The sequence below is a fragment of the Carcharodon carcharias genome, chromosome 31 (genome assembly GCF_017639515.1).
Source record: "Carcharodon carcharias isolate sCarCar2 chromosome 31, sCarCar2.pri, whole genome shotgun sequence".
Taxonomy (NCBI): domain Eukaryota; kingdom Metazoa; phylum Chordata; class Chondrichthyes; order Lamniformes; family Lamnidae; genus Carcharodon; species Carcharodon carcharias.
In genome coordinates, this window is record NC_054497.1 from 16,566,570 (window position 1) to 16,594,465 (window position 27,896).

At 45.6% G+C, this 27,896-nt stretch overlaps 1 protein-coding gene across 1 annotated transcript in view; it reads right to left on the minus strand.

Moving 5' to 3' along the window:
* The window catches only part of si:dkeyp-118h9.7 (sacsin), a 73,551-nt gene extending 47,379 nt beyond the window's left edge, over positions 1-26,172 (minus strand). Inside the window, exons 1-3 of the mRNA XM_041177628.1 lie at positions 26,086-26,172; positions 17,651-17,740; positions 6,141-6,228 (exon numbers count right to left, since the gene is read on the minus strand). Coding sequence (XP_041033562.1) covers positions 6,141-6,228; positions 17,651-17,740; positions 26,086-26,102 — 195 coding nt within the window. The 5' untranslated portion in view covers positions 26,103-26,172. The remainder of the gene's footprint in view (positions 1-6,140; positions 6,229-17,650; positions 17,741-26,085) is intronic.
* Between the last annotated feature and the right edge of the window lie 1,724 nt (positions 26,173-27,896).

Here is a 27,896-nt window from a genome sequence, read left to right on the forward strand (position 1 = left end):
TTTTTCATCCAGGGAGCACTGGATTTGTTTGGCCTATAGTGTTGAAATAACAACACTAAAGGATTCTGAATTTTTCAGTAAATTAAGACATGAGGTATATGAGTAATGAGAGCTAAGTAAAACACTTAAGCTAACCTCCCTATAAAATAATGCAACTTCAGTACAAGGGACAAAGCTGACTGGTGATTAGCTGGTGAAGCTTTTATTTATTTAAGTCTTAACTTTATTCTGTTAAGTCAGTCAATAGTTAAGTCAGTCAATAGTTAAGTCAGTCAATAAATCGATGTATGGCAGTGCATCTCAGCCCCATGGAGAGCACATCCTATTCTGCGTGAGTAGTCCAGTGTGCTTCTTGTGTCCTTGACAACAAGTGCAGGAAGAGTCATTATCTGGGGCAGCTCGAGCTCAGTGTTTTAGAGCTTCAGAAGCAGTTGGCAACACCTTGTTAATCAGCAAGGTGCAGAGTTTTGTGGATAGCATGTTTCTGGATGTAGTCATCATGCAGCTTGTTATGCAGGCAGATAGTAATTGGGTGACTGCCAGGCAGTCAGGGAGGACCAGGCATATAGTGCAGGAGTCCCCAGAGTGCATTTTGTTTTCCAACTGGTATTCAGTTCTGAATACCACTGAGAGTGATGGTACCTCTAAGGAGTGCAGCCAGAGCAAAATCCAAGGGACCATGGCTGGAATTTTATGCACCCGTGCCCCCCCTCCCATGCCCCAGAGAGTGGGCTTGCATAAAATTGGGTGGGATAGAGGGGAGGACATCATGTCTGTTGCCCACCTGCCTCTGCCAGCATTTTACCAGCTGTGAGAGAGGCTACAGGTGACCGACATGCCTTTGGATCAACTGAAACCTTTAAGTGGCCAATTAATGGTATTTTACTAGCGACCGGGTTGCCTGCTCCATGGGCAGCAGGTTGGGGATAATGGAGGATCCTCCCCCGCCACACCCCTGCTCACTCTAACTATCCTTCTGCCTGTTGATTGCAGCTTCACACCTGCTCGGGGTGGGGGGACAGGGGTGCCTGCCTCACTGGCCCCACTGGACCCTAGATGTCCAGCTCCAGCGATGATCCTTGAGGGGGAACTGACTGCAGTTCCAAGAGTGGCCACAGCTCCCATTAATCCCAATCTCAACCTGATCCAATTAACAGACAACCAAAATCAGATTGAAGCTGCAGGGCCCTATGGTGAGCTTAGCCTTGCCTTTCAGCTGGGGAGGGGAGCGGTGCCACTACCTGTGCAAAGTTTTGTGGCCCACAGCTGCCTCAGCTATGAGCAATAGCGATAGGTGATAGAGGAACAGAAAGGTGTTTCTGCAGCCACAGATGTAAATCCAGAATGGTATGTTGCCTCCCTGGTGCCTGGATTAAGGTCACTGAGCAACTACAGAGCATAGGGAGGTAAACAGCCTGTAGTCGTGGTCCATATGGATACCAGTGACATAGTCAGAAAAAGATATAAGGTCTTGCAGCAAGATTTTAGGGAACTGGGAAAGGGATTAGGAAGCAGGACCTCGAAGGTAGTAATCTCTGCATTACTCCCAGTGCCACTCACCACTGAGTTTTTCTTTTATTCATTCATGGGATGTGGGCTTCACTGGCTGGCTCACCATTTATTGCCCATCGCTAGTTGCCCTTGAGATGGTGGTGGTGAGATGCCTTCTTGAACCGCTGCAGTTCAAGGGTGTAGGTACACCCACAGTGCTGTTAGGAAGGGAGTTCCAGGATTTTGACCAAGTGACAGTGAAGGAATAGCGAAATATTTCCAAGTCAGAATGGTGAGTGACTTGGAGGGGAACTTCCAGGTGGTGGTGTTCCCATTTATCTGTTGCCCTTGTCCTTCTAGATGGTAGTGGTCGTGGGTTGGAAGGTGCTGTCAAAGGAGCCTTGGTGAATTCCTGTAATGCATCTTGTAGATGGTACACACAGCTGTTACTGTGCACCAATGGTGGAGGGAGTGAATGTTTGTGATGTGGTGCCAATCAAGTGGCTGTTTTGTCCTGGTAGGTGTCAAGCTTCTTGAATGCTGTGGGACCTGCACTCATCCATGCAAGTGGGGAGTATTCCATCACACTCCCAACTTGTGCCTTGTAAATGGTGGACAGGCTTTGGGGAGTTAGGAGGTGGGTTATTCATTGCACGATTCCTAGTCTCTGACCTGCTCTTGTATATTATATTTATTTATATGGCTAGTCCAATTCAGTTTCTGGTCAATGGTAACCCCCCAGGATGTTGATAGTGAGAGATTCAGTGATAATAATGCCATTGAACATCAAGGAGCGATATTGGATTCTCTCTTATTGGAGATGGTCATTGTCTGGTACTTGTGTGGCGTGAATGTTACTTGCCACTTGTCAGCCCAAACCTGGATATTGTTCAGGTCTTGCTGCATTTGTACATGGACTGCTTCAGTATCTGAGGAGTCGCGAATGGTGCTAAACATTGTGCAATCATCAGCGAACATCCCCACTTCTGACCTTATGATGGAAGGAAGGTCATTGATGGAGCAGCTGAAGATGGTTGGGCCAAGGACACTATCCTGAGGAACTCCTGCAGTGATGTCCTGGAGCTGAGATGAGTGAGTATAGAAATAGAAGGATAGAGCAGATGATTGCGTGGCTAGTGGGAGGGCTTTAGATTCCTCGGACACTTGGGCCGCTTATGGGCAGAGATGGGACTTGTATAGGCTGGACAGGTTACAGCTGAACTGAGCCAGGATTGATGTGCTTTTGGAGTGATTTGCTTGTGGTATTGAGAGGTTTTAAACTATTTTGGCAGGGGGATTGTAACTTGGAGGCAACATCATAGAGGAAAAACAATGCCCAAAGAACTGGGAGAGACAGACAGCGCTACAGTAAGAAATAGTGAGACATTAAGTGGTGTCAGGGTAAGAGGAAATGCAATAAGGTCTACATTAGGTCTACAATGCATATATGTGAACACATGGAAATTTGTGATAAGGAAGACCTTAAAAAGGGAAAGGATGGATACTAAATATTCCTGCATACATAATGTTCAAGAAAGATAGGGAAGGAACGAAAGGAGGAGGGGTGGCAGTATTGATTAAGGAGAATAATAGTGTTAGAAGGAAAGGATATGCTCGAGGAGTCTAGAACAAAATTTTTTTGGTTAGAGGTAAGAAACTGGATGTATTTTATAGGTGTCCAACTAGTGGAAAAGTGATATAGGAACAAACTTGCAAGGAAATTACAAAGAGGTGCATTAATTATTGAGCACTTTTAATGAAGGACTTTAAATAGCATAATATGGACTGGGGATAAAGGGAAGAGAGGGAGAAGAATTTCTAGTGTGTTCAGGAGAATTTTCTACAATTGTTATATTTCCATTCCAATTAGGAAGGAGACAATGCTGGATCTTGGTCTGGGAAATGAAATGGAACAAGTAGATCAAGTATTAATAGGGGAACATATGGAGGACAGTGATCATGGTATAATAAGGTTAGCTATGAAAAAGACAAGGAGCAATCCAGAATAAAAATAACTAATTAAAGGAGGGTTGAATTCAATGGGGTGAGAACAGATCTGGCCCAGCTAAAATGGAATCAAAAATTTGCAGGGTAAATCTATAATTGAAGAATGACTGCATTTAAAGAAGAGATAGGTCAGGTACAGTTGATGTACATTCCCAGGAAGGGGAAAGGTAGGACAAACAAAGCCAGAGCTCCTAGAATGCGAAAGAGACAGAGAGTAAGATGAAGCAGAAAAAGGGTGCGTATGACAGATATCAGGTTGCTAATACAAGTAAGAACCAGACTAGACATAGGAAGTACAGAGAGGAAGTGAAAAAGAAAATGAGCAGCAAAACAAGAGTATGGGAAAAGACTGGCAATCAACATAAAAGGGAACCAAAAGTCTTCTAAGTTTTCTATATGAATAGTAAAAAGTTGGGAAAAGGTGGAGCAGGGCTGATTAGGGACCAAAAAAGGAGATTTATGCATGGAGACAGTCATGGCTGTGGTACTAAATGGTTACTTTTCATCTGTCTTTACCAAGGAACAAGATGCTGTGCAGGTCATGGTGAAAGAGAATTTAATTCAGACACTTGAAGTGTTTAATAAGGTGGTGGTATTGAATAGGATGTCTGTGCTTAAAGTTAATATGACCCCAGGCTGTGTGAGATGTACCCACAAATACTGAGAGAAGTGAGTGTGGGAATTGCAGAGGCACTGGCCATAATTTTCCAGTCTTTCTTAGGCTCAGGGGTGGTGCCAGAGGATGGAGAATTCCAAGTATTATAGCTTTGTTCAGAAAAGGGTATAAGGATAAGCTCAGAAACTACAGGCCAGTCAGTTTAACCTTGGTGGTGGAGAAGCTTCGAGAAATAAAATTAATAGTCATTTGGACAAATGTGGATTAATCAAGGAAAGCCAGAAAAGATTTGTTAAGAGCAAATCACATTTAACTAACTTGGAGTTTTTTGATGAGGTAACAGAGGGGGTTGATGAGGTAATGCTGTTGATAGGTATACATGGACTTCCAAAAGGCAGTTGATAAAGTGCCACACAACAGATTTGTGAGCAAAGTTTGAGATCATGGAATAAAAGGGATAGTAGCAACGTGGATATGGAATTGGCTGAGTGACAGGAAACAGAGATTAGTGGTTAATGGATATTTTTCTGACCAGATTAAGGTTTATAGTAGTTCCCTAGGGGGTGGTGATAGGATCCCTGCGCTTCCAAATATAATATATTAATAACTTAGACCTTTTCTTTCATATTATCCTTTTCAATTCAACTCAACTTCAATTTATTGTCCTTTGGAAATTCATTTTGGGTAAATTGCTCGTTATTAAAAAAATATTGTATAAATGAAAAGAAAAAAATACCCCATCACAAAGTCTAACTTGATTAAATATATGTTAAAAACTCTTCCAGAATATTAAAATAATCAATGAGGCAGTAAAGCTACAAAACAAGGAATAAGGAATGGGAAAATGCAGAAAGTTGGGGAGGGTGGAAATTAGTTCCATCGTGCGTGCACATCATCATCCATTCATCAACTCCATTCATCAGATATGATCAAGTTCTTTTAGAGAAGGGCACAAAAATGTTCAAGAACCAACTTGTCCTGCATCTGAGGGATTGTTGCCTTTTCCCTGAGCAGACCCAACAGTAATACTGATACATTATGCCCTTTTGGTATTGCTGCTGATTGAATGCTTTTTGGAAATCCAAGTGCACTACATCTATTGATTCCTCTTTATCTACTCTATTAATTACATCATCAAAAAACTAATAAATTTGTCAAACACAATTTCCCTTTCAGAAAACCGTGTTGACTTTGTCTGACCATACTCTGATTTTCTTAGTGCATTATGAAGACTTCCTTCAAAATAAATAGTTTCCAGCATTTTCCCAATGACTGATGTCAGTCTAACTGACCTTGGTCCCTGCTTTTTCTCTTCCTCCTTTCTTGAGCAGCGGTGTTATATTTGCTAACTTCCAATCCGCTGAGACCGTTCTAGAATCTAAGGAATGTTAGATACAGAGAAACTTTTTTTTTTATTCATTCAAGGGATGTGGGCTTTGCTGGCTAGGCCAGTATTTGTTGCCCATCCTTAATTGCCCTTGAGAAGGTGTTAGTGAGCTGCCTTCTTGAACCACTGCAGACCATTATCATTAGTAGCAGGTATGATTAGCGGAAGGGTCAAGAACCAGAGGACATTGATTTAAGGTGACTGGTAAAAAAACCAGAGGCGAGATGGATGCAATGAGTGGTTAGGATCTGAAATGCATGTTTGAGATTGCGATGCAGGCAGATTCAACTGTGGTTTTCGAAAGAGAATTGGATAATTATCTAAACAGAAAAAACTTGCAGGGCTACGGAAAAAAGGCAGGGGCATGGCACTAGTAGAGTAGCTCTTATAGAGAGACAACACAGACATGATGAACCAAATAGCCTCCTTCTTTGTTGTAACCATTCTATGATTCCATTATTCAATACTGCTCCAGTTTTCAATTAATTTACAATGCCTGATAACATTAATGAAATTGAAACTAGGAGGCAAATTTAACAAAAATGATTTCAAGGGAATGATTCCAACTGAAAGATGAAAATTCCCCAAGAGTTGACAACATATTGTTCTACTCAGTAATATTCCATGTAGAGAATTTACCTTCAGAATTTGGCCCCCATCAGGGTATCTACGCAGTATCTCTTTTAGGTAGTCAATAAATGGTGGAGTAGTTGCACCGAATTTCTTCCTACATAAATGAAAGATAATCTGTGAATTGAAATTTAATTTCTAAGTTAAAATTGTATCATTGTTTCATTCTGTCATTGCTGCACCCAATTATTTTGTCTCTGGATGCCACGATGTTCCACAACCTGCTTAGTCCAAAGTTGTACAACATACAAACACCAGGCCAAACCTGGCAAGCAAGATCATCTGAACATGATCAGACAATGATCTATTAATTCAAGAAAATACACAGTACTTTGTCAACCATGGAATCAAGACCATACAGAAGAATTCCTTGAGAAGCATAACTTGAAATGGACCAGCTTCAACTTTGATCAATTTCATTTTCTAAACCACCTTTTTTTGACCCTGTTCAGTTCAGGTTCATGCACAAGAAATGGAAATGGGAGACAAAAAACAAATATGGTCAAGGAAAATAGAGACAAAATTAAAGGTGGGCCAGTATTAGAAAGATCTCCAAGTTGGGAAGGAGGGCCAGGCGGCATAAATTCACTGAAAATGAAATTTAAAAAAGGTATTAAGATGGATTTAATTATAGAAGTAAACATGTGGAATTATCTAAAACAAAAACAGAATTACCTGGAAAAACTCAGCAGGTCTGGCAGCATCGGCGGAGAAGAAAAGAGTTGACCTTTCGAGTCCTCATGACCCTTCGACAGAACTAGGTGAATCCCAGGAAGGGGTGAAATATAAGCTGGTTTAAGGTGGTGGTGGAGGGGAGGGGGGTGGGGGGTGGGGGCTTGGGTGGGTGGGGGGAGAGAAGTGGAGGGGGGTGGTGTGGTTGTAGGCAAAAGCAGTGATAGAAGCAGATCATCAAAAGATGTCACAGACAGCAGAACAAAAGAACACGTAGGTGTCAAAGTTGGTGATATTATCTAAACGAATGTGCTAATTAAGAATGGATGGTAGGTACTCAAGGTATAGCTCTAGTGGGGGTGGGGGGAGCATAAAAGATTCAAAAATACTTAAAAATAATGGAAATAGGTGGGAAAAAGAAAAATCTATATAATTTATTGGAAAAAAACAAAAGGAAGGGGGAAGAAACAGAAAGGGAGTGGGGATGGAGGAGGGAGGTCAAGACCTAAAGTTGTTGAATTCAAATTCAGTCCGGAAGGCTGTAAAGTGCCTCGGAAGATGAGGTGTTGTTCCTCCAGCTTGCGTTGGGCTTCACTGGAACAATGCAGCAAGCCAAGGACAGACATGTGGGCAAGAGAGCAGGGTGGAGTGTTGAAATGGCAAGCGACAGGGAGGATTGGGTCATTCTTGCGGACAGACCACAGGTGTTCTGCAAAGCGGTCGCCCAGTTTACGTTTGGTCTCTCCAATGTAGAGGACACCGCATTGGGAGCAACGAATGCAGTAGACTAAGTTGGGGGAAATGCAAGTGAAATGTTGCTTCACTTGAAAGGAGTGTTTGGGCCCTTGGATGGTGAGAAGAGAGGAAGTGAAGGGGCAGGTGTTACATCTTTTGCGTGGGCATGGGGTGGTGCCATAGGTGGGGGTTGGGGAATAGGGGGTGATGGAGGAGTGGACCAGGGTGTTCCGGAGGGAACGATCCCTACGGAATGCCGACAGTGGGGGTGAAGGGAAGATGTGTTTGGTAGTGGCATCATGCTGGAGTTGGCAGAAATGGCGGAGGATGATCCTTTGAATGCGGAGGCTGGTGGGGTGATAAGTGAGGACAAGGGGGACCCTATCATGTTTCTGGGAGGGAGGAGAAGGCGTGAGGGCGGATGCACGGGAGATGGGCCGGACACGGTTGAGGGCCCTGTCAACGACCGTGGGTGGAAAACCTCGGTTAAGGAAGAAGGAGGACATGTCAGAGGAACTGTTTTTGAAGGTAGCATCATCGGAACAGATGCGACGGAGGCAAAGGAACTGAGAGAATGGGATGGAGTCCTTACAGGAAGTGGGGTGTGAGGAGCTGTACTCAAGGTAGCTAAGGGAGTCGGTAGGCTTGTAATGGATATTGGTGGACTGTCTATCACCAGAGATTGAGACAGCGAGGTCAAGGAAGGGAAGTGTCAGAGATGGACCACGTGAAAATGATGGAGGGGTGGAGATTGGAAGCAAAATTAATAAATTTTTCCAAGTCCCAACAAGAGCACGAAGCAGCACCGAAGTAATCATCGATGTACCGGAGAAAGAAGCTAAGGGCCCTCAGACCATCCTGGTGGGGGATGGAGGTGTAGAGTGATTGGACATCCATGGTGAAGAGGAAGCGGTGGGGCCAGGGAACTGGAAATTGTTGATGTGACGTAAGATGTCAGAGGAATCATGGATGTAGGTGGGGAGGGACTGGACAAGGGGAGAGAGAAGGGAGTCAAGATAACGAGAAACGAGTTCTGTGGGGCAGGAACAAGCTGACACGATCGGTCTACCGGGACAGTTCTGTTTATGGATTTTGGGTAGGAGGTAGAAGCGGGCCGTCCGAGGTTGGGCGACTATCAGGTTGGAAGCTGTGGGAGGAAGATCCCCAGAGGAGATGAGGTCAGTGACAGTCCTGGAAACAATGGCTTGATGTTCAGTGGTGGGGTCATGGTCCAGGGAGAGGTAGGAGGAAGTGCCTGTGAGTTGGCGCTCAGCCTCCGCGAGGTAGAGGTCAGTGCGCCAGACAACAACAGCACCACCCTTGTCAGCGGGTTTGACGACGATGTCAGGGTTGGACCTGAGAGAATGGAGTGCAGTAAGTTCAGTGAGAGAGAGAGATTAGAATGGGTGAGAGGAGCAGAGAAATTGAGATGACTAATGTCGCGCCGACAGTTCTCAATGAAAAGATCAAGAGAAGGTAAGAATCCAGAGGGAGGGGTCCAGGTTGAGGGAGAATATTGGAGGTGGGTGAAAGGATCCGTTGAATGGGGAGAGGACTCCTGCCCAAAGAAGTGAGCCCGGAGAGGAAGACGACGGAAGAAGAGTTCAGCATCGTGCCGAGCCCGAAATTCATTAAGGTGAGGGCGTAGGGGTATGAAACTAAGTGCTTTGCTGAGCACTGAACGTTCAGCATCGGAGAGAGGAAGGTCAGGGGATATAGTGAATACACGGCTGGGGCTGGGATTGGAAGATGGGGTTGGGACGGAGGGACAGGCAGGGGTGGAGGGTCCTAGGTGGGTGTTGGTGTCAGTGAGTTGTTGGAGCTTGCGCTCCTTAGCACTTGAGAGAAAGAGAAAAAGTTTCTTGTTGAGGCGTCGGATGAGACGAAGAATAAAATGAAACTGGGGGCACGCGCAGCTTTGAAAAAGGGTACGGCAGTGCTGCTGGAGAGAGAGGTCGAGTGTTTTCATATGGCGGCACATGGCACTGAGTGTGGATCTCAGGATGCGACGGGAACAGCAGTCCGAGAAACGTTTTATGTCCCGGAAATACCTGTAATCCCGGGTGGGTTCAAAACAAGAGGGGTGGAATTTCAGTTGAAATCCACATGGGGTAATTCAGAGACGGAGACAGTCACTGAGAAAGGAGATATGGCTGTGAAAGCGGGTTATAGTAAACACGTTGCCAAGCACCAGGAGAGAAATGGAAAGCAATGAAGGTGAACAAGGCAAAAGAGAGATACGGAAATCTTGTCGCAGAGACGAACAGAACTTCTTCAAGGAGGTAGGCATTTCTTGAAGAGCAGTGGCAGTCAATTAAACACAGAGAACAATCCCTATCCACCACTACTCTCCTCCGTCTGGCTGAACTTGTTCTCACACTGAACAATTTCTCCTTCAACTCCTCTCACTTCCTCCAAATAAAAGGTGTAGCTATGGGTACCTGCATGGGCCCCAGCTATGCCTGTCTCTTTATGGAGTATGTGGAACATTCCTTGTTCCAGTCTTACTCCGGCCCCCTTCCACAACTCTTTCTCCGGTATATCGATGATTACTTCGGTGCTGCTTCGTGCTCTCGTCGGGACTTGGAAAAATTTATTAATTTTGCTTCCAATCTCCACCCCTCCATCATTTTCACGTGGTCCATCTCTGACACTTCCCTTCCCTTCCTTGACCTCGCTGTCTCAATCTCTGGTGATAGACTGTCCACCAATATCCATTGCAAGCCTACCGACTCCCACAGCTACCTTGACTACAGCTCCTCACACCCCACTTCCTGTAAGGACTCCATCCCATTCTCTCAATTCCTTCACCTCCGTCGCATCTGTTCCAATGATGCTACCTTCAAAAACAGTTCCCCTGACATGTCCTCCTTCTTCCTTAACCGAGGTTTTCCACCCACGGTCATTGACAGGGCCCTCAACCGTGTCCGGCCCATCTCCCGTGCATCCGCCCTCACGCCTTCTCCTCCCTCCCAGAAACATGATAGGGTCCCCCTTGTCCTCACTTATCACCCCACCAGCCTCCGCATTCAAAGGATCATCCTCCGCCATTTCCGTCAACTCCAGCATGATGCCACTACCAAACTTCCCTTCACCCCCACTGTCGGCATTCTGTAGGGATCGTGCCCTCCGGGACACCCTGGTCCACTCCTCCATCACCCCCTATTCCCCAACCCCCACCTATGGCACCACCCCATGCCCACGCAAAAGATGTAATACCTGCCCCTTCACTTCCTCTCTCCTCACCGTCCAAGGACCCAAACACTCCTTTCAAGTGAAGCAACATTTCACTTGCATTTCCCCCAACTTAGTCTACTGCATTCGTTGCTCCCAATGCGGTCTCCTCTACACTGGAGAGACCAAACGTAAACTGGGCGACCGCTTTGCAGAACACCTGCGGTCTGTCCGCAAGAATGACCCAAACCTCCCTGTCGCTTGCCATTTCAACACTCCACCCTGTTCTCTTGCCCACATGTCTGTCCTTGGCTTGCTGCATTGTTCCAGTGAAGCCCAACGCAAACTGGAGGAACAACACCTCATCTTCCGACTAGGCACTTTACAGCCTTCCGGACTGAATGTTGAATTCAACAACTTTAGGTCTTGACCTCTCTCCTCCATCCCCACTCCCTTTCCGTTTCTTCCCCATTCCTTTTGTTTTTTTTCCAATAAATTATATAGATTTTTATTTTTCCCACCTATTTCCATTATTTTTAAATATTTTTGAATCTTTTATGCTCCCCCCACCCCCACTAGAGCTATACCTTGAGTACCCTACCATCCATTCTTAATTAGCACATTCGTTTAGATAATATCACCAACTTTGACATCTACGTGTTCTTTTGTTCTGCTGTCTGTGACATCTTTTGATGATCTGCTTCTATCACTGCTTTTGCCTACAACCACACCACCCCCCTCCACTACCACCCCCCACCCCCTCCACCACCACCTTAAACCAGCTTATATTTCACCCCTTCCTGGGATTCACCTAGTTCTGTCGAAGGTCATGAGGACTCGAAAGGTCAACTCTTTTCTTCTCTGCCGATGCTGCCAGACCTGCTGAGTTTTTCCAGGTAATTCTGTTTTTGTTTTGGATTTCCAGCATCCGCAGTTTTTTGTTTTTATCTATGTGGAATTATCTGCCAGGTTGAGTCTTTCTCCCTTCATGTAGGCCTAGTTGTCTGAAGGCTGCTAATCATGGTTATCCACCCATCTCTGTGCCATGATATCACATTTGTCAAGGAGAAGACACAGGCCCCATGAATGACCTTAGTTTGGGTTCAGTTCCTGTACTGGCTGTCGGTGTTATTAAACACCACAGTCTAGCTAGCTGGCCCCTTTCCAGGCTGATTAGTGGAGCTAGAACCAGTAGAGGCACTGAGAATGCAACTGGATATCAAAATCAGAAGGTCAGAGTGCCAGCAGAATATACTTTAAAGGGCCAACCAGCCTCCTTTCATCCTTGAATTTTCTTATGTTCTAGCGTACAAAGTACATGTTGGATATTAATTAGCCCTACTGATAAACGGATCAGAACTGGTCATTGGTAGATGTAATTTCAGAAGGAGACTGTGTAAAGCAATCTGGGATAAAGTTTCAGAAGCTTCACTAAGTGCAGCAACTTGTTCAGTCATTTCAACCAAAATTTCAATCAGGGTAAGTAAAACAGTAAATTAATTAATAATGAGTGATAGCACATAGCAGGTTCACCAGATTTCACCAGTGTGCAAGGGAATTAGGAGTGTGGGGGATTCTGGTGAGGTGGGGCATGAGGTACAGCTTGATAATAAATATAAACAAACAGGGTTAAGTTTGGACTGTGGACTAAGTTTAGACTGTGGGCCATCTTGAGTAAAGACCTAAAGTATATAACTAGATTTAATAAATTAAACAAGGTTATTACCTAGATTAAAAACTGTAAATAGACAGTTGAGTGATATTTCAAAACTTGAAAACCCAAATTAGTTAAATAAAACACAATAAGGATGGTACGACAGGTAGCAGCTGTAGAATTGGGCAACTGGTAGGCACCAATGTGACCTGCAACTATAACATCTGCTGTCTGCAGTGTGAGGAAGCTCTGAGATGATGAGCTGGAATGCCAGCTTTGGACTCTGCAAAGCATCAGGAAGGGAGAAAGTTATCTGTACATTTTGTTCCAGGAGGCAGTCACACTTGTTAGGTTAAGTACTTCAGATTTGGTCCATGATCAGAGAAAGAAGGTATGACTACAAGTGAGGCAGGTATGGGGATTCAGAAGGTAGTAGTGGAGAAGCCTTAGCCCTTGCATTTGCCCAACAGGTGCAAAGTCTTATATCCTGCGTGGACGAGAACAGGGGATGCAAAGGTGTTGAGAAAACTTACCACAGCACCATTGTACAGGGGACCATTCAAGGTAGTCGAGTAGTAGTGGTAGGGGGCAGTATAGTTACAGAGATAGATACTGTTCTTTGCAGCCAAGATTGAGTCCCCAAGGCTGTGTTGCTTGCTCAATGCTACCAGGATTAAGGGCATCTCCTGGTGCTGGAGAAGAACTCTGAGTTGGTGGTGGTGGAGGAGAGAGGAAGAGGAGGAGGAATCCAGTTGTCATATCCACATAGTCCTACCTATATTGCTTGTACCTAAGATAGAGTTTCTATTGAAGATGAGCATGAGCAGCTAGGGGCTACATCAAAAAGCAGAACCAGAAAGGTATTCTCTGGATTACTACCTAAGCCACAAGCAAATAAGATCAGAGAGTTGAATGTATGGATGCAAGATTGATGTGACAGAAATGGGCTTCAATTCATATGGCAATGGTATCAGTACTGGGTAAATTGGGAGCTGTTTCGTTGGAATGAGCTTCACTTTTAACGGTGATGGGATTCCTGGCAAACTGAATAACTAGGGCTTGTAGATAAGACTTTAAATTAAATAGTGGAGGTGAGGGCTCAGATAAAAGGATGTTTAGAATACCAAAGAGAAAGAACAAGGCAATAGGATAGCGATCACGATCGTCATGTGTGATCTTACCAAAGGGAGGTACTTGGTTCAGTCTTTTCCATGATTCTGTCCTGTGCCAGTCTTTTCATTTTCCAATAATTTCCTTCTTTCAGCATTGATACTACTCTTCCTTCCTCTTTTACCTTGAAATCTTCCCTCTTACTAATCCATTTCCTCTTAAAAATGTGTCCTGTCCAGTCTCTCTGCCTTTTTCTAATTATGTTCAACACATTTATTTGTTCGTTCACTCTCCTCAGCACTGTTTCATTTGTTACTTTTTCTGTCCAGCTGATCCTTTCCATTCTCCTCCAAATCCACATTTCAAAGCTATTTAAGCAAGCTGGTCTCCTCTTTCTGTAGCAGTCCAAATCAAGCTCTTTCAAGTCACCTCGAGTTGTTTATTCAGCTTCCCGATTAGCAACTATCTCTTCTTAGTAAATATAGCCTTTCTCATTGCTATCCTTGTTTTATTTCTTTATTCCACCTTCCACCTGCAGATATTATGCTTCTTAAATACTTGAATTCTTGCATCTGTTCTAATTCTTTTTCTTCTCCAAATATATTAATAGCTCTTCATGATTTTAAGATATGCATCACTTTGGTTTTGCTGATGTTCACTTTCTCCAAAATTCATGCTAACTGTAACTAGTCATGCCAGTCAGGTCAGCTGTATGAGGTCTGCTACTGGTATCTTTGTAACCCAGAACTACCTGTCACAATAGCCAAGTTGTCGGCCACTAAACTGGCATTACAGTGGAAGGGAATAGTGAACCATCACTGAAAACAGCCAAGAAAATGGCCCAGGAAGGCACCAATAAACACTAACAGAGTAGACGGGAGCTCCTGTTAAAAGACAGGTGCTGTCGTGCTCAGCAAGGTAGGGGATGAGACCTCTCAGTTTGCCATCTAGCAAAGTCTTCATATTTACAAGCTTGTCAGTATCAAAAGAATAGAAAGGTGGAATATGTGCACAATGAACAGGAAAGGAAAGCTAGAGAACCTGAAGCAATAAATGGGAAAAGGAGAAATTAAACATTCTCGGGTTATGTGCATTATGCTGGATGGGAGAATGTGACTTAATGAGTAACGAAATGGGAATGACAGACCCAGGAGAAGAAAATGAATGAAGTGCAGCAGTAGTGCTAGACAAGGAAGCTGCTAACCGTGTGAGTAAAGTAAAATGCGAGCCAGACACACAGATGCTAGTGAAACTAAAGGGGCAACCAGCAGACATTACCAGCATTCGAGTATATATGCCTGTAAGCAAACATCTAGACGAGGAATTTGATGAAATGCATGATAGAGTTGAAGAACAGGAGAATGGAAAGAACTATATGATTGTTAAACAAGATTGGAACAGTATTGTTGGAGTAAGGGGATGCATGGAAAGAAGACTACACTGGACTGAGGCACACAGTGTGTGTAGTTGGGAATTTGGTTCAGCTGATAAGTTCTGGTAAGACTTTTCCTCAAGTTTAAATTTAGATTAAGAGTCAGGCTCTGACATAGAACTTTCAACTTTCAAGTGAGTTAAATAGCCTTTAAACAGGGAGCTACCTGGTAATCAGCTGAAATTAGTTGTTTCAATAGGTGTTAATTACTGTAGCAGGAAGCTAAGCCAGCTAGTGACTCATCAGAAGCTCTACAGACAAGTTCTTCAGACTGCATGGAATAGAGGAGACTATGTTGGAGTGAGATGTATAAACTGTAAGAAAAACAGAAAATGCTGGGAAAACTCAGCAGGACTGACAGCATCTGTGGAGAGAAAAACAGAGTTGACCGCATTGGGAGGGGAGTTTGGTCTCTCCTCTATATTGGAGAGACCAAACGTAGACTGGGTGACCGCTTTGAGGAACACCTTCGGTCTGTACGCAAGCACAACCCAGACCTTCCTGTTGTTAGCCATTCCAACACGCCATCCTGCTCTCATGCCCACATGTCCATCCTTGGCCTGCTGTAATGTTTCAGTGAAGCCCAATGCAAATTGGAGGAACAGCACCTCATATTCCAATTAGTCACTTTACAGCCTTCCGGATTTAACATAGTTCAACAACTTCAGCCCATGAACTCTCTCCTCCATCTTCACCCCCTTTTTTAATCCCTTTTTTCAAAGTTCATTTTTTTAAATCCACTTATTTTTATTTTGATCTATTTACTCATTGTTTTATTCCCCCCCCTCCTTTTCATCCCATTTGCGATCCCTTTTTCCCCACCACTGCCCCCTCCCCCACCCCACCCCCACAAGGACCATCTGTTACTTGTTCATGTTGTTCTTTTCAGAGTGCTTACCCCGTTCTGCTATTATCACGTTCTGCTTTTTACCTCTATGCCACTATCAGCACCTTTTTTAGCCCTTACCACCACCATTAACACTCCCTTTGTCCTTTTGTTCATTACATCTTTGTCAATCTCTCCTTTGCCCCCACCTATTGCTAGCCTTTTATCCAGCTTCAGCTGCTCCCTCCACCTTAAACAATATAACTTTCATCATAGTTCTACTTTTCTTTAGCTCTGAAGAAAGGTCATAAGGACGTGAAACGTCAGCTTTGTTCTTCTCCCCTCAAATGCTGTCAGACCTGAGTTTTTCCAGCATTTTCTGTTTTTCTTTCAGGTTTCCAGCATCCACAGTACTTTGCTTTTATCTTAGTATAGAAAGTGTGTAGTTGGGTATTTGGTTCAGGTGGGAATTTGGTGCAGAGGGGCAAAGAGGTGCTCCTTTTCTACTTTTTTTTTCAGCCTCCAGTAGTTGGTGTGTTTTCTTCCTCACCTCCAAGCTAAGCGAGTGCAACTTTCTATCACTGTCTGTGTAATTAACTAATTGACTAACTTTAATAAGGTTGCACAGAATTATTAGGGCTGGTGATGTGCAATGACTGCAGCATGTGGGAATCTGTAGAATGTACTGTAATCCTGGACAACCATATTTGCAGTAAGCGGCTGCAGCTTGGACAACTTCGGCTCAGAGTTGCTGAGCGGGAGTCTGAGTTGTGGGGAGAGTTACCTACATACTTTGTTCCAGGAGGTAGTCACACCCCTTAGGATAGGCAGAACCTTAGAGTTTGTCAAAGGTCAGGAACAGTAGGATGTGACTGAGTCAGGCAGGTATGGGGAAACCAGCATGTTGTGATGGAGGAACCTCAGCCCCTAACTTTATCCCACAAGTATGAGGTGCTTGTACATGACTATGGTCATGATGAAACAAAAAGAAATAAATGGGCTATGGCCTCCATTGGAGAGATGAGATTACAAGGTGAACAAGGCTGGGAACTGAATGTTAGGTGGAGGTGGAGGTGAGGTGGGGGTGATGGATACCTGCCATTGCAGAAGGATAGCCAAGAATGGGAAGAAGTGGGGTAGCATTATTAATAAAAGGTGAGATCACTATTGTAGTGAAAATGATCTTGGCTCTGAAGATCAAGATGGAAAATCAGTTTGGGTGGTGATGAACTAATGTTCTAGAGACACAAGTTCAAATCTCACCATGGCAGCTGAAGGAAATTAAATTCAATTAATCAATAAATCCTAAACAAAAAGCTTGTCTCTGTTATGATGATCATGAAACTAGTGAATTGTCATTTTTAAAAAACGACCGATTCACTGTTGTCCTTTTGGGAAGGAAATCTGCCGTCTTTACCTGGTCTGCCCTATGTGGCTCCAGATACACAAAAATGACTCTTAACTGCCCTCTGAAATGGCCGAGCAAGTCACACAGTTGTATCTTATCACTACAGTAAAGTCAATTGAGAATTAAAAATTAAGACTGACCACAGCACTGGAAATGACAAAAGAATACTTTGCCAAGCCACCCTTGCAGTCCTCCTTCCTTCAATAGCACCTTCCAAACCCACAACCTCTACCACCTAGAAGGACAGACACATGGAGAAAACCACCTGTAAGTTCCCCTCCAAGCAACTCACCATATCGCTATTTCTTCACTGTCGCTGGGTCAAAATCCTGGAACTCCCTCCCTAACAGCACCATGGGTGTACCTACACCACATGGACTGCAGCAATTCAAGAAGACACCTTCTCAAGGACAGTTAGGGATGGGCAATAAATGATGGCCTGGCCCGTGACACCCACATCCCACGAATGAGTTTTAAAAAAACATTACCAGCTCTTTCTACATCATACCTCATCATCCTGTTACTGCTGCTGAAACTGCCACCTGCTTGATTTTCACGATGCAGCAAAGAAGCCATCATAAGAGATGCTGCTGCATACCTAAGTAAAAGTAAAATAAGTCAGTCACTAATGCCCATGGAAGATTCTAGTCAAAAATATATTCATTTTCTTGGACGTACATCCCCAATAACCAATTATCAGAGGTGAAAGAATATTTACTTGGTGCTCCACCTGATTTTTGCCACCATCCCCCCCATAATTCTTGTCACCTGAAGTAAGACCACATCAACACATGTTTAACTCATGTACTTCATGGAACATTTTTAAAAAATCTTCAAAAACCTGATCACATAGCAGACGCATTCATAAGTGGCATGCTTTGACAAACACTGGCAGGTTTTTTTTTTAAACCCTTTTCCTGGAGATCAAATCTGAAGGTGTTGTCATATGAACATACGAATTAGGAGCAGGAGTAGGCCACTTGGACCCTCGAACCTGCTCTGCCATTCAATAAGATTCTGGCTGATCTGATTGTAATCTCAACTCCACATTCCCACCTACCCCCAATGACCTTTCATGCCCTTGCTTATTAAGAATATACTTACTCAAAATATTCAAAGACTGCTTCCACTGCCCTTTGAGGGAGAGCGCCAAAGACTCACTACCTTTGAGAGAATTTCTCCTCATCTGTCTTAAATGGGTGACCCCTTATTTTTAAACAGTGACCCCTAGTTATAGATTCTCCCACAAGAGGAAGCATCCTTTCCACATCCACCCTGTCAAGACCCCTCATGATCTTCAAGGTTCAATCAAGTTGCCTCTTACTCTAAACTCCAGTGGATACAAGCCTAGCCTGTTCAACCTTTCCTCATAAGACAACCCTCCCATTCCAGTTATTAGTCTGATAAACCTTCCCTGAACTGCTTCCAATGTATTTACATCCTTCCTTAAATAAGGAGACCAATACTGTACACAGTACTCCAGATGTGGTCTCACTAGTGCTCTGTATAACTGAAGCAGAACCTCCCCACTTTTGTATCCAATTCCCCTCGCAATAAATGATAACATTCTATTAACTTTCCTAATTATTTGCTGTATCTGCATACTAAACTTTTGTGATTCATGCACTAAGACATGCAGATTTGTCTGTATCTCAGCACTCTGCAATCTCTCACCATTATATAATACACTTCTCTTCTCTTGTATTCTTCCTGCCAAAATGGACAATTTCACATTTTCCCACATTATACTCCATTTGCCAGATCTTTGCCCACTCACTTAACCTATCTATATCCATTTGAAGCCCCCTTATGTCCTCTTCAAAACTTATTTTCTTACTTATCTTTGTCATCAGCAAATTTAGCAACCATATCTTTGATCCCTTTATCCAAGTCATTTATATAAATTGTAAAAGATTGAGGCCCCAGCACTAATCCCTGTGGCATACCACTCGTTACATCTTACCAATCAAAAAAGACCCATTTATGCCTGTTTCCTTTTAGCTAGCCAATCTTCTATCCATGCCAATATGTTATCCCCTATGCCATGAGCTTTTATTTTCCACAATAACCTTCGTTGTTTAACATCTGATGGCAGGCCATACAGAAGCAAACTCTGGCCAGGTCCGACAACTGGCCCTTATCTAACCCGACTTGGTTGGGTAGATTTTATACTATCGCCTACAGAACTGATTCAACCTCTGTGTGCCTACTTCATCTTGGGACATCAACATCACCAGAAAAGCATATCTTGATCCATCAGTTTTCAGCCAGCCAAACTCTGCAAAAGAATTTCTCATTGGACTTTGATTCTGGACTCACATGAAACCATAGTTCTCATTTTTATCATGGTTTTTGCCCTGAACACTTTTCTTTCCCTTATCCCTCTTTTATGATATGAATGCAAAAGAGGGCAGAGGTTGCAAAGCCCCTTCCCCTGTTGCGTATGTGTAAAATAAACTACCCCTCTTATATTTATCTTATCTCGAGTTTGCTGTAGGGTTATTAATAGAGGATTGGACCACTCCAAACTGAGGATTTGGGGAAAATATGCCACCACTTATAAAGGGGGAAATCAAAAATGTCTTTCTGTTTACAATTGGTGAGTGGAGAAATTAGGGCTGTTCTAAATTAAACCCTCTCCTGTCTGTAACACCTGTGCTAATATCATCATTCATTTCCGGAGCTAACCCTCCACCTTTTCCTAGCTTCTTGTCCTTCCTAAATGCCAAGTACCCTTCAATATTCAAGTTCCAATCTATGTAATCCTTCAGCCTTGTCTCTATGATGGCTATCAGATCGTACTTATTTATTTTTGCTTATTCTGCAGACACCTTAATTACCAATTAATTAATGTGTATAACAATAACATGTTTATTTTGGCTGTGTAATGAGACAAGATTAATCCATAATCTGTTAGTAAAGATTCTTCTGAGAAGAGTGTTCATAATATGAGGAATTTCACATTCAGTTTGGTGAGAAACTTAGGTCTGACACAAGTCTTAAACTTAAATAAAGGAAATTATAGGTTTGAAGACAGATGGTTAAAGTAGACTGGAAAAACAAATTAAAAAGTAAGACACTAGATAAGCAATAGCAAACATTGAAGGGATATTTCATAATACTCAACAAATGTACATTACATTGAGAAAGACTCTTACAAGAAGGATGAACCATTTGTGGCTAACTAGTGAAGTTTCTGTTATCATTATGTGTCTTAGATGCGGTTGTCCTTGGTCAGGATTGATAGACTGCTGGAGACTAGACTGTTGGTAAATTTATTGAATATTCAACTAACCGTGTCCAGTACCAGGCTTAGCACAAGGCTTCACATAGCTCTTTCTTAGCGTTCATGTGATCTTGCATCACTGACAATGTAGACTATTTACATATTTAACATTAACCTTTTATACTACATCTCCTAAGTCTCTGACTCTAATACATTAGTTACATCATGCTACATTGCACCCCCTACCCCTGCCCCCCCACCTCACTCCGTGCAGTCTCTTCTTTTATTCCTGATTCAGAGGCAAGCGTGGTGATGGTTTCACCAATCTGCCCAACCGTGTTCTCAGCTCTCTGGGAGAAATGTACAAGTTCCAAGTTCTCCAGCTTCTCTCTCGAACTCTGTAGCATTAGTATGTGAATCTTCAGAGACTACTGGCTCTCTCTTCAGGTTGTCTTCCTGATCGTCTGGATAGTTGGTCTATTCCATTGATGGTAGTCTTCTTGTAGATACATGTACGCTTCTGTTTCTTCTCACTATTCCATTTCAGTCTCTATAAGACAAGATCGCAGATGTAGTGTTTTTCCCAATACTTGGCCTTCATAATTCTAGTCATGAATCCAGACCAATTCACCTGGCTCAAGTTCTGGTAAATCATGTGCTCAATAGCGTTGATTGTAGTTTCTGGTTTGATTTGCATCGTACTCATCCTCGTTCTCCCTTACTCTTCCTATATCTGCTGTTTTGAGACATGGCATAAGTGTGTGTGGAAGAACAGGAAGTTGAGTCTGTAATCCTCTTTCCATCAGAAGCTATGATGGAGGCAAACCATTCTGGAGTGGTGTGGAACAGTAGCTCAACAGTGCCAAGTTGATATCATCACCTTTTATTCAACAAAGCCTTTACTGTTCTTAGTTCTCTTTTCAGCCTCTCCATTAGCTTGTGGGTATCTGGGTGAACTAGTCATGTGGACAAATCCATAGGCTTCTGTGAACTGCTTAAAACATTTGTTTGCAAACTGTGGCCATCATCTGGAATGCCATATCTTGCAAAAATTTCTCAGTAGTTTAATGACTGCTTCTGAGGTTGGACCATGAAGGCATTTAACCTCAATCCAACTGGAGTAACAATCAACAACTGAGGAATGTATTCCCCTTAAGCTCAAAGATTGTTTTATGATATTCCCCATGGTCTGGATGGAAATAAGGATACCATCAGTGGCTCCCTTTGCTCCTGGCGGTGGATTACATCGGTGATGCAGCTTGAAATCCTTTCCTCTAATAGTTTTGAGATCCCTGGCCACAAAATGAATATCACTCTGTTGTAGTGGTTATGTCACTAGTAACCAAAAAGTCAGGCTAACGTTCTGGGGACATGAGTTCAAATACAACCACAGCAGCTGGTGGAATTTAAATTCAATTAATAAATCTGGAATTGAAAGCTAGTTTCTGTAATGGTAACAATGAACCCATTATGGATTGGTGTAAAAACCCATCTGGTTCACTGATGTCCTTTAGGGAAGGAAATTTTCTGTCCTTACCTGGTCTGACCTACATGTAAGTGACTCCAGACCCACAGGAACATGGTTGATCCTTAATGGCCCCTGAAATGGTGTGTAAAGCCACTTGGTTCAAGGGCAGTTGGGAATGGGCAACAAATGCTGGCCTTGCCAACAACACCCACATCCCATGAAAGAATAAACAATAAAAAAAGATGACACTTTGTAATGCCTGGATGTCCCTGAAGGAGGATGAATCTGAAGATTCTCGGTATGACCCATCATAAATCAGCAGGTCATCCACAAAACAGATGTCTTTGTTGCTTGAAGTATTACTTCAGGGTGAGATTATTTTTAATATTCTGACCAATTTTTGCAGTATTCCCTAATTGTAGCACATTTTTCATCTGCTTTTTGTGCCTTTTGAATTTCATTTAGCCTGTGTTGTTGTTGCAAGAAATCTTGTGGTCAATGAGATATAGGACTCTACTTATTCAAACTTTATGTCCCCTTGTTCAGGCTTTTCAGCAGTAATTCATGACAATGACGTTGCTGTTTGTTGTTTTCCTTGCTCAGGTTTGTCCATCCATTAAGATAAAAGCAAAAAACTGTGGATGCTGGAAATCCAAAACAAAAACAAAAATACCTGGAAGAACTCAGCAGGTCTGACAGCATCTGCAGAGAGGAACACAGTTAACGTTTCGAGTCCAAATGACTCTTCAACAGAACTAAGGAAAATTAGAAAAGGGGTGAAATATAAGCTGGTTTAAGGAGGGGGAGGTGGGACAGGTAGAGCTGGATAGAGGGCCAGTGATAGGTGGAGATAACCAAAAGATGTCATAGACAAAAGGACAAAAAGGTGTTGAAACTGGTGATATTATCTAAGGAATGCAATAATAAAGGTACAGATAGCCCTAGTTGGTGGGGGGCGGGAGAGGGATCGAAATAGGCTAAAACGCAGAGATAAAACAATGGATGGAAATACATTTTAAAATAATGGAAACAGATGGGAAAAGAAAAATCTATATAAATTATTGGAAAAAAAGGGGGTGGGGATGGAGGAGAGAGTTCATGATCTAAAATTGCTGAACTCAATATTCAGTCCAGAAGGCTGTAAAAAGTGCCTAGTCGGAAGATGAGGTGCTGATCCTCCAGTTTGCGTTGAGCTTCACTGGAACAACGCAGCAGGCCAAGGACGGACATGTGGGCATGAGAGCAGGATGGAATTTACCGCTTTTAAACATTCTAACTATGTATAGTTCCAGACTTGACACAAGGCTTCATAGACCTATCTCTCAGTATACTCTGTTGTCATGCGAATACACAAATTAGGGGCAGGAGTAGGCTGCTCTGCCATTCAATAAGATCATGGCTGATCTGATTGAAAATAGCCTTTCACCCCCTTGCTTTACCAAGAATCTATCTAGTTGTGCTTTAAAAATATTCAAAGATTCTGCGTCCACTGCCATTTGAGGGAGTTCCAAAGACTCACCCACTGAGAGAAAAATATTTTCTTCATCTGTCTGAAATGAGTGACCCCGTATTTAGCTTAAAATAATCATCTTCCAGTCTCAATTAGGTTGCTCATCGATGTGGAAAAACAGTAAATATTTGATGATAAACTATCCCCCTCAACTAGTGTTCTGGGCACAACAACCATTACTCCAACGTCCCACCCCTTCACCTTGCTTGTCCCTATATCCCCCACAACTCTCCTCTTCTTTCCCACTCTACTCACACCAGACTCCCCACACCTACACTACTCCACCCCCATATCTCCAAACCTCCCCTGCCCCTCATTCCCTCCCTCCCTCACCCCCGCCCCTCACCTCTCCTCCTCCCTTGCCCCCCAACCCTCCCTCACTCCCGCCCCCTCCCCTCCTCCCTCGCCCCCAACCCTCCCTCACCCTCTCCCCTCCAACCCTCCCTCACCCTCTCCCCCCTCCCCTCCCAACACCACCCTCCCAACAACCCCCCCACAATCGCTCCCACACCCCTCCCCCTTTCAACACCCACTGTCCCCACACCACCGCCCCGCCAGACCCACCCTCCCCACATCACCCCCACCCCGCCAGACCCCCCTCCCCCCACCACATCCCCCCTCCCCCCACCACACCCCCGCCAGACCCCCCCTCCCCCCACCGCATCCCCACCAGACCCCCCCCTCCCCCCACACTACCCACACCTCCCTCCCCCTCCCCAACACCCACCACTTTCCCCCTGCCACACCCACGCCCCTCACCTCCCCCTCCCAACACCCCCCTCCCAACACCCCCCCACCCCCTCCCAACACACGCCCGCCCTCCCCCCTCCCAACACACGCCCCCTCCCCCCAACACACACCCCATCTCTCCCCTCCCAACAAACCCCCCTCTCTCCCCTCCCAACAAACCTCCCCCTCCCCAAACCCCCCTCACTCCCAAACCCCCTCTCCCCCTCCCCCCACTCCCAAACCCCCCTCTCCCCCACTCCCAAACCCCCTCTCCCCCTCCACTCCCAAAGCCCCCTCTCCCCCTCCCCCCCACTCCCAAACCCCCCTCTCCCCCTCCCCCCACTCCCAAACCCCCCTCCCCCACTCCCAAACCCCCCTCCCCCTCTCCCAAACCCCCCTCTCCCAAACCCCCCTCCCTCCCCCAAAACCCCCATCCTCTCTTCCGCCCCCTCCCAAACCCCCCTCCTCTCTTCCCCACCCTCCAAACCCCCCTCCTCTCTTTCGCCCCCCCAAACCCCCCCTCCTCTCTTCCCCCCCAAACCCCCCCTCCTCTCTTCCCCCCCCAAACCCCCCCCTCTCTTCCCCCCGCCAAACCCCCCTCCTCTCTTCCCCCCCAAACCCCTCTCCTCTCTTCCCCCCCCAAACCCCTCTCCTCTCTATCTCTCTCCCCAAATCCCCCTCCTCTCTCTCTCCCCCCAAACCCCCCCTCTCTCCCCCCCAAACCCCCCTCCTCTCTCTCCCCCCAAACCCCCCTCTCCCCCCACCTCCCCAAAACCACCCTCTCTCCCCCCAAACCCCCCTCTCCCCCACCCCAAAACCCCCCTCTCTCCCCCCCCCAAAACCCCCTCTCTCTCCCCCACCCCCCCAAAACCCCCTCTCTCTCCCCCACCCCCCCAAAACCCCCTCTCTCCCCCCCCAAAACCCCCTCTCTCTCTCCCCCACCCCCCCAAAACCCCCTCTCTCTCCCCCACCCCCCCAAAACCCCCTCTCTCTCCCCCACCCCCCAAAACCCACCTCTCTCTCCACCCCCACCCCAAAACCCCCCTCTCTCCACCCCCACTCTCCCCCCTCTCTCCACCCCCTCTCCCCCCTCTCTCCACCCCCACTCTCTCCACCTCCTCTCCCCCCTCTCCCCACCCCCACTCCCCCTCTCCCCCCTCTCTCCACCCCCACTCTCTCCACCCCCTCTCTCCACCCCCTCTCCCCCCTCTCCCCACCCCCACTTTCCCCCTCTCTCCCCCTCTCCCCACCCCCACTCCCCCTCTCCCCCCTCTCTCCACCCCCACTCTCCCCCTCTCCCCCCTCTCTCCACCCCCACTCTCTCCACCCCCTCTCCCCCCTCTCTCCACCCCCACTCTCTCCACCCCCTCTCCCCCCCTCTCTCCACCCCCACTCTCTCCACCTCCTCTCCCCCCTCTCCCCACCCCCACTCCCCCTCTCCCCCCTCTCTCCACCCCCACTCTCTCCACCCCCTCTCCCCCCTCTCCCCACCCCCACTTTCCCCCTCTCCCCCCTCTCTCCACCCCCACTCTCCCCCTCTCCCCCCTCTCTCCACCCCCACTCTCTCCACCCCCTCTCCCCCCTCTCTCCACCCCCACTCTCTCCACCCCCTCTCCCCCCTCTCTCCACCCCCACTCTCTCCACCCCCTCTCCCCCCTCTCTCCACCCCCACTCTCTCCACCTCCTCTCCCCCCTCTCCCCACCCCCACTCCCCCTCTCCCCCCTCTCTCCACCCCCACTCTCTCCACCCCCTCTCCCCCCTCTCCCCACCCCCACTTTCCCCCTCTCCCCCCTCTCTCCACCCCCACTCTCCCCCTCTCCCCCCCACCCCCAAAACATCCTCTCTCACCCCCAGTCCCCCCTCTCTCTCCCCACCCCTCTCCTATAGTTAACTTTTACCTCAGTGTCTTGCATAAACCGGACGGATGCTGAGGGTAGTTCGCTGGCCTGATTTAGTATTTCGATCATTGTGACATTCAATGTTTATGAGTGTTGTTCACACTGTTTTACCTTTTATTGGGGATCATGGCTACAACTCGGAAAGTCCGCAACCAGCGACCGTTTGCCGCCAGGTTGCGAACGCGCGCCAGCAGCCGCCCCCCCCCCCCCCCCCACGCAATCACCCGCGCCGACCGTTATCATTTGAAGTAGCGTGAAAGGGGGCGGGGGAACAGCCGAAAACCCCGCCCATATGGCCCACGCCCTCTGCAAGCCCCGCCCCCCGCGCGCTGTCAGTTAGTATTTGAATTGCGCATTGTCCATCGTCCCTTGGAGATGCCGAGCCGGCCCCACAGGGGAGGGGGTGGTTAACTCGGAGGTAAATTTATCAGGCACAGTTTCACCAAAGATTTTTGTTTTAACCTTCCGGAACCCGTCTCAGCTGTTATTCTAACTTTTATTGCACTGATCTTCCCGGGGTGGGGAGGGGGGTAGTGCGCCTGTCTTATGAGGTTTGCCTCAGGACCACGAGCATCCAGATTGTGATGGTGGCTCCCAGGCTGCGCGCACTCTCCCGCAAAATCTCCCGCTAGGATGAAGAAGGCAACCCTCGTGCTTCCCCCAATTCTGAGAAAAATTAGGCCTTGACCCACCAGAAGAGGAATTGCATCCTTCATGGCTGGAATTCCTTCCTGCCACAGGCTCCTGCCCTGGAGTATGAGGGAAATCCTCTTGGATCACCGGCTGGGTACAGGCTGGTCTATGGTGGGTGCAACTGATAACTGTGTCCAATGCACTTATGGAACTTCATTTCCAAATTTCTGCTCTGTGAATTAGTGGTATAATACTGTAAATATCCTCGGTTGGTAGATTATAAAGAGAGAGTTCTGCTCTACCAAAATGTCTCACATCTCCAACCAACAGTAGGGAGGAAACTGTTAACTCACGTAGGGTTTCACTCCCACTCCTTGCTCCTGGGCTGTAAGCTCCAAATTGTTGGATGGATGCAGCATGGAACAGAAGATTTGTTTTAGAATCACCCTCCTGTTACATCACAAAGTACCATCTGTGTTAAATCACCCTCCTGTTACATCACAAAGTACCATCTGTGTTAAATCACCCTCCTGTTACATCACAAAGTACCATCTGTGTTAAATCACCCTCCTGTTACATCACAAAGTACCATCTGTGTTAAATCACCCTCCTGTTACATCACAAAGTACCATCTGTGTTAAATCACCCTCCTGTTACATCACAAAGTACCATCTGTGTTAAATCACCCTCCTGTTACATCACAAAGTACCATCTGTGTTAAATCACCCTCCTGTTACATCACAAAGTACCATCTGTGTTAAATCACCCTCCTGTTACATCACAAAGTACCATCTGTGTTAAATCACCCTCCTGTTACATCACAAAGTACCATCTGTGTTAAATCACCCTCCTGTTACATCACAAAGTACCATCTGTGTTAAATCACCCTCCTGTTACATCACAAAGTACCATCTGTGTTAAATCACCCTCCTGTTACATCACAAAGTACCATCTGTGTTAAATCACCCTCCTGTTACATCACAAAGTACCATCTGTGTTAAATCACCCTCCTGTTACATCACAAAGTACCATCTGTGTTAAATCACCCTCCTGTTACATCACAAAGTACCATCTGTGTTAAATCACCCTCCTGTTACATCACAAAGTACCATCTGTGTTAAATCACCCTCCTGTTACATCACAAAGTACCATCTGTGTTAAATCACCCTCCTGTTACATCACAAAGTACCATCTGTGTTAAATCACCCTCCTGTTACATCACAAAGTACCATCTGTGTTAAATCACCCTCCTGTTACATCACAAAGTACCATCTGTGTTAAATCACCCT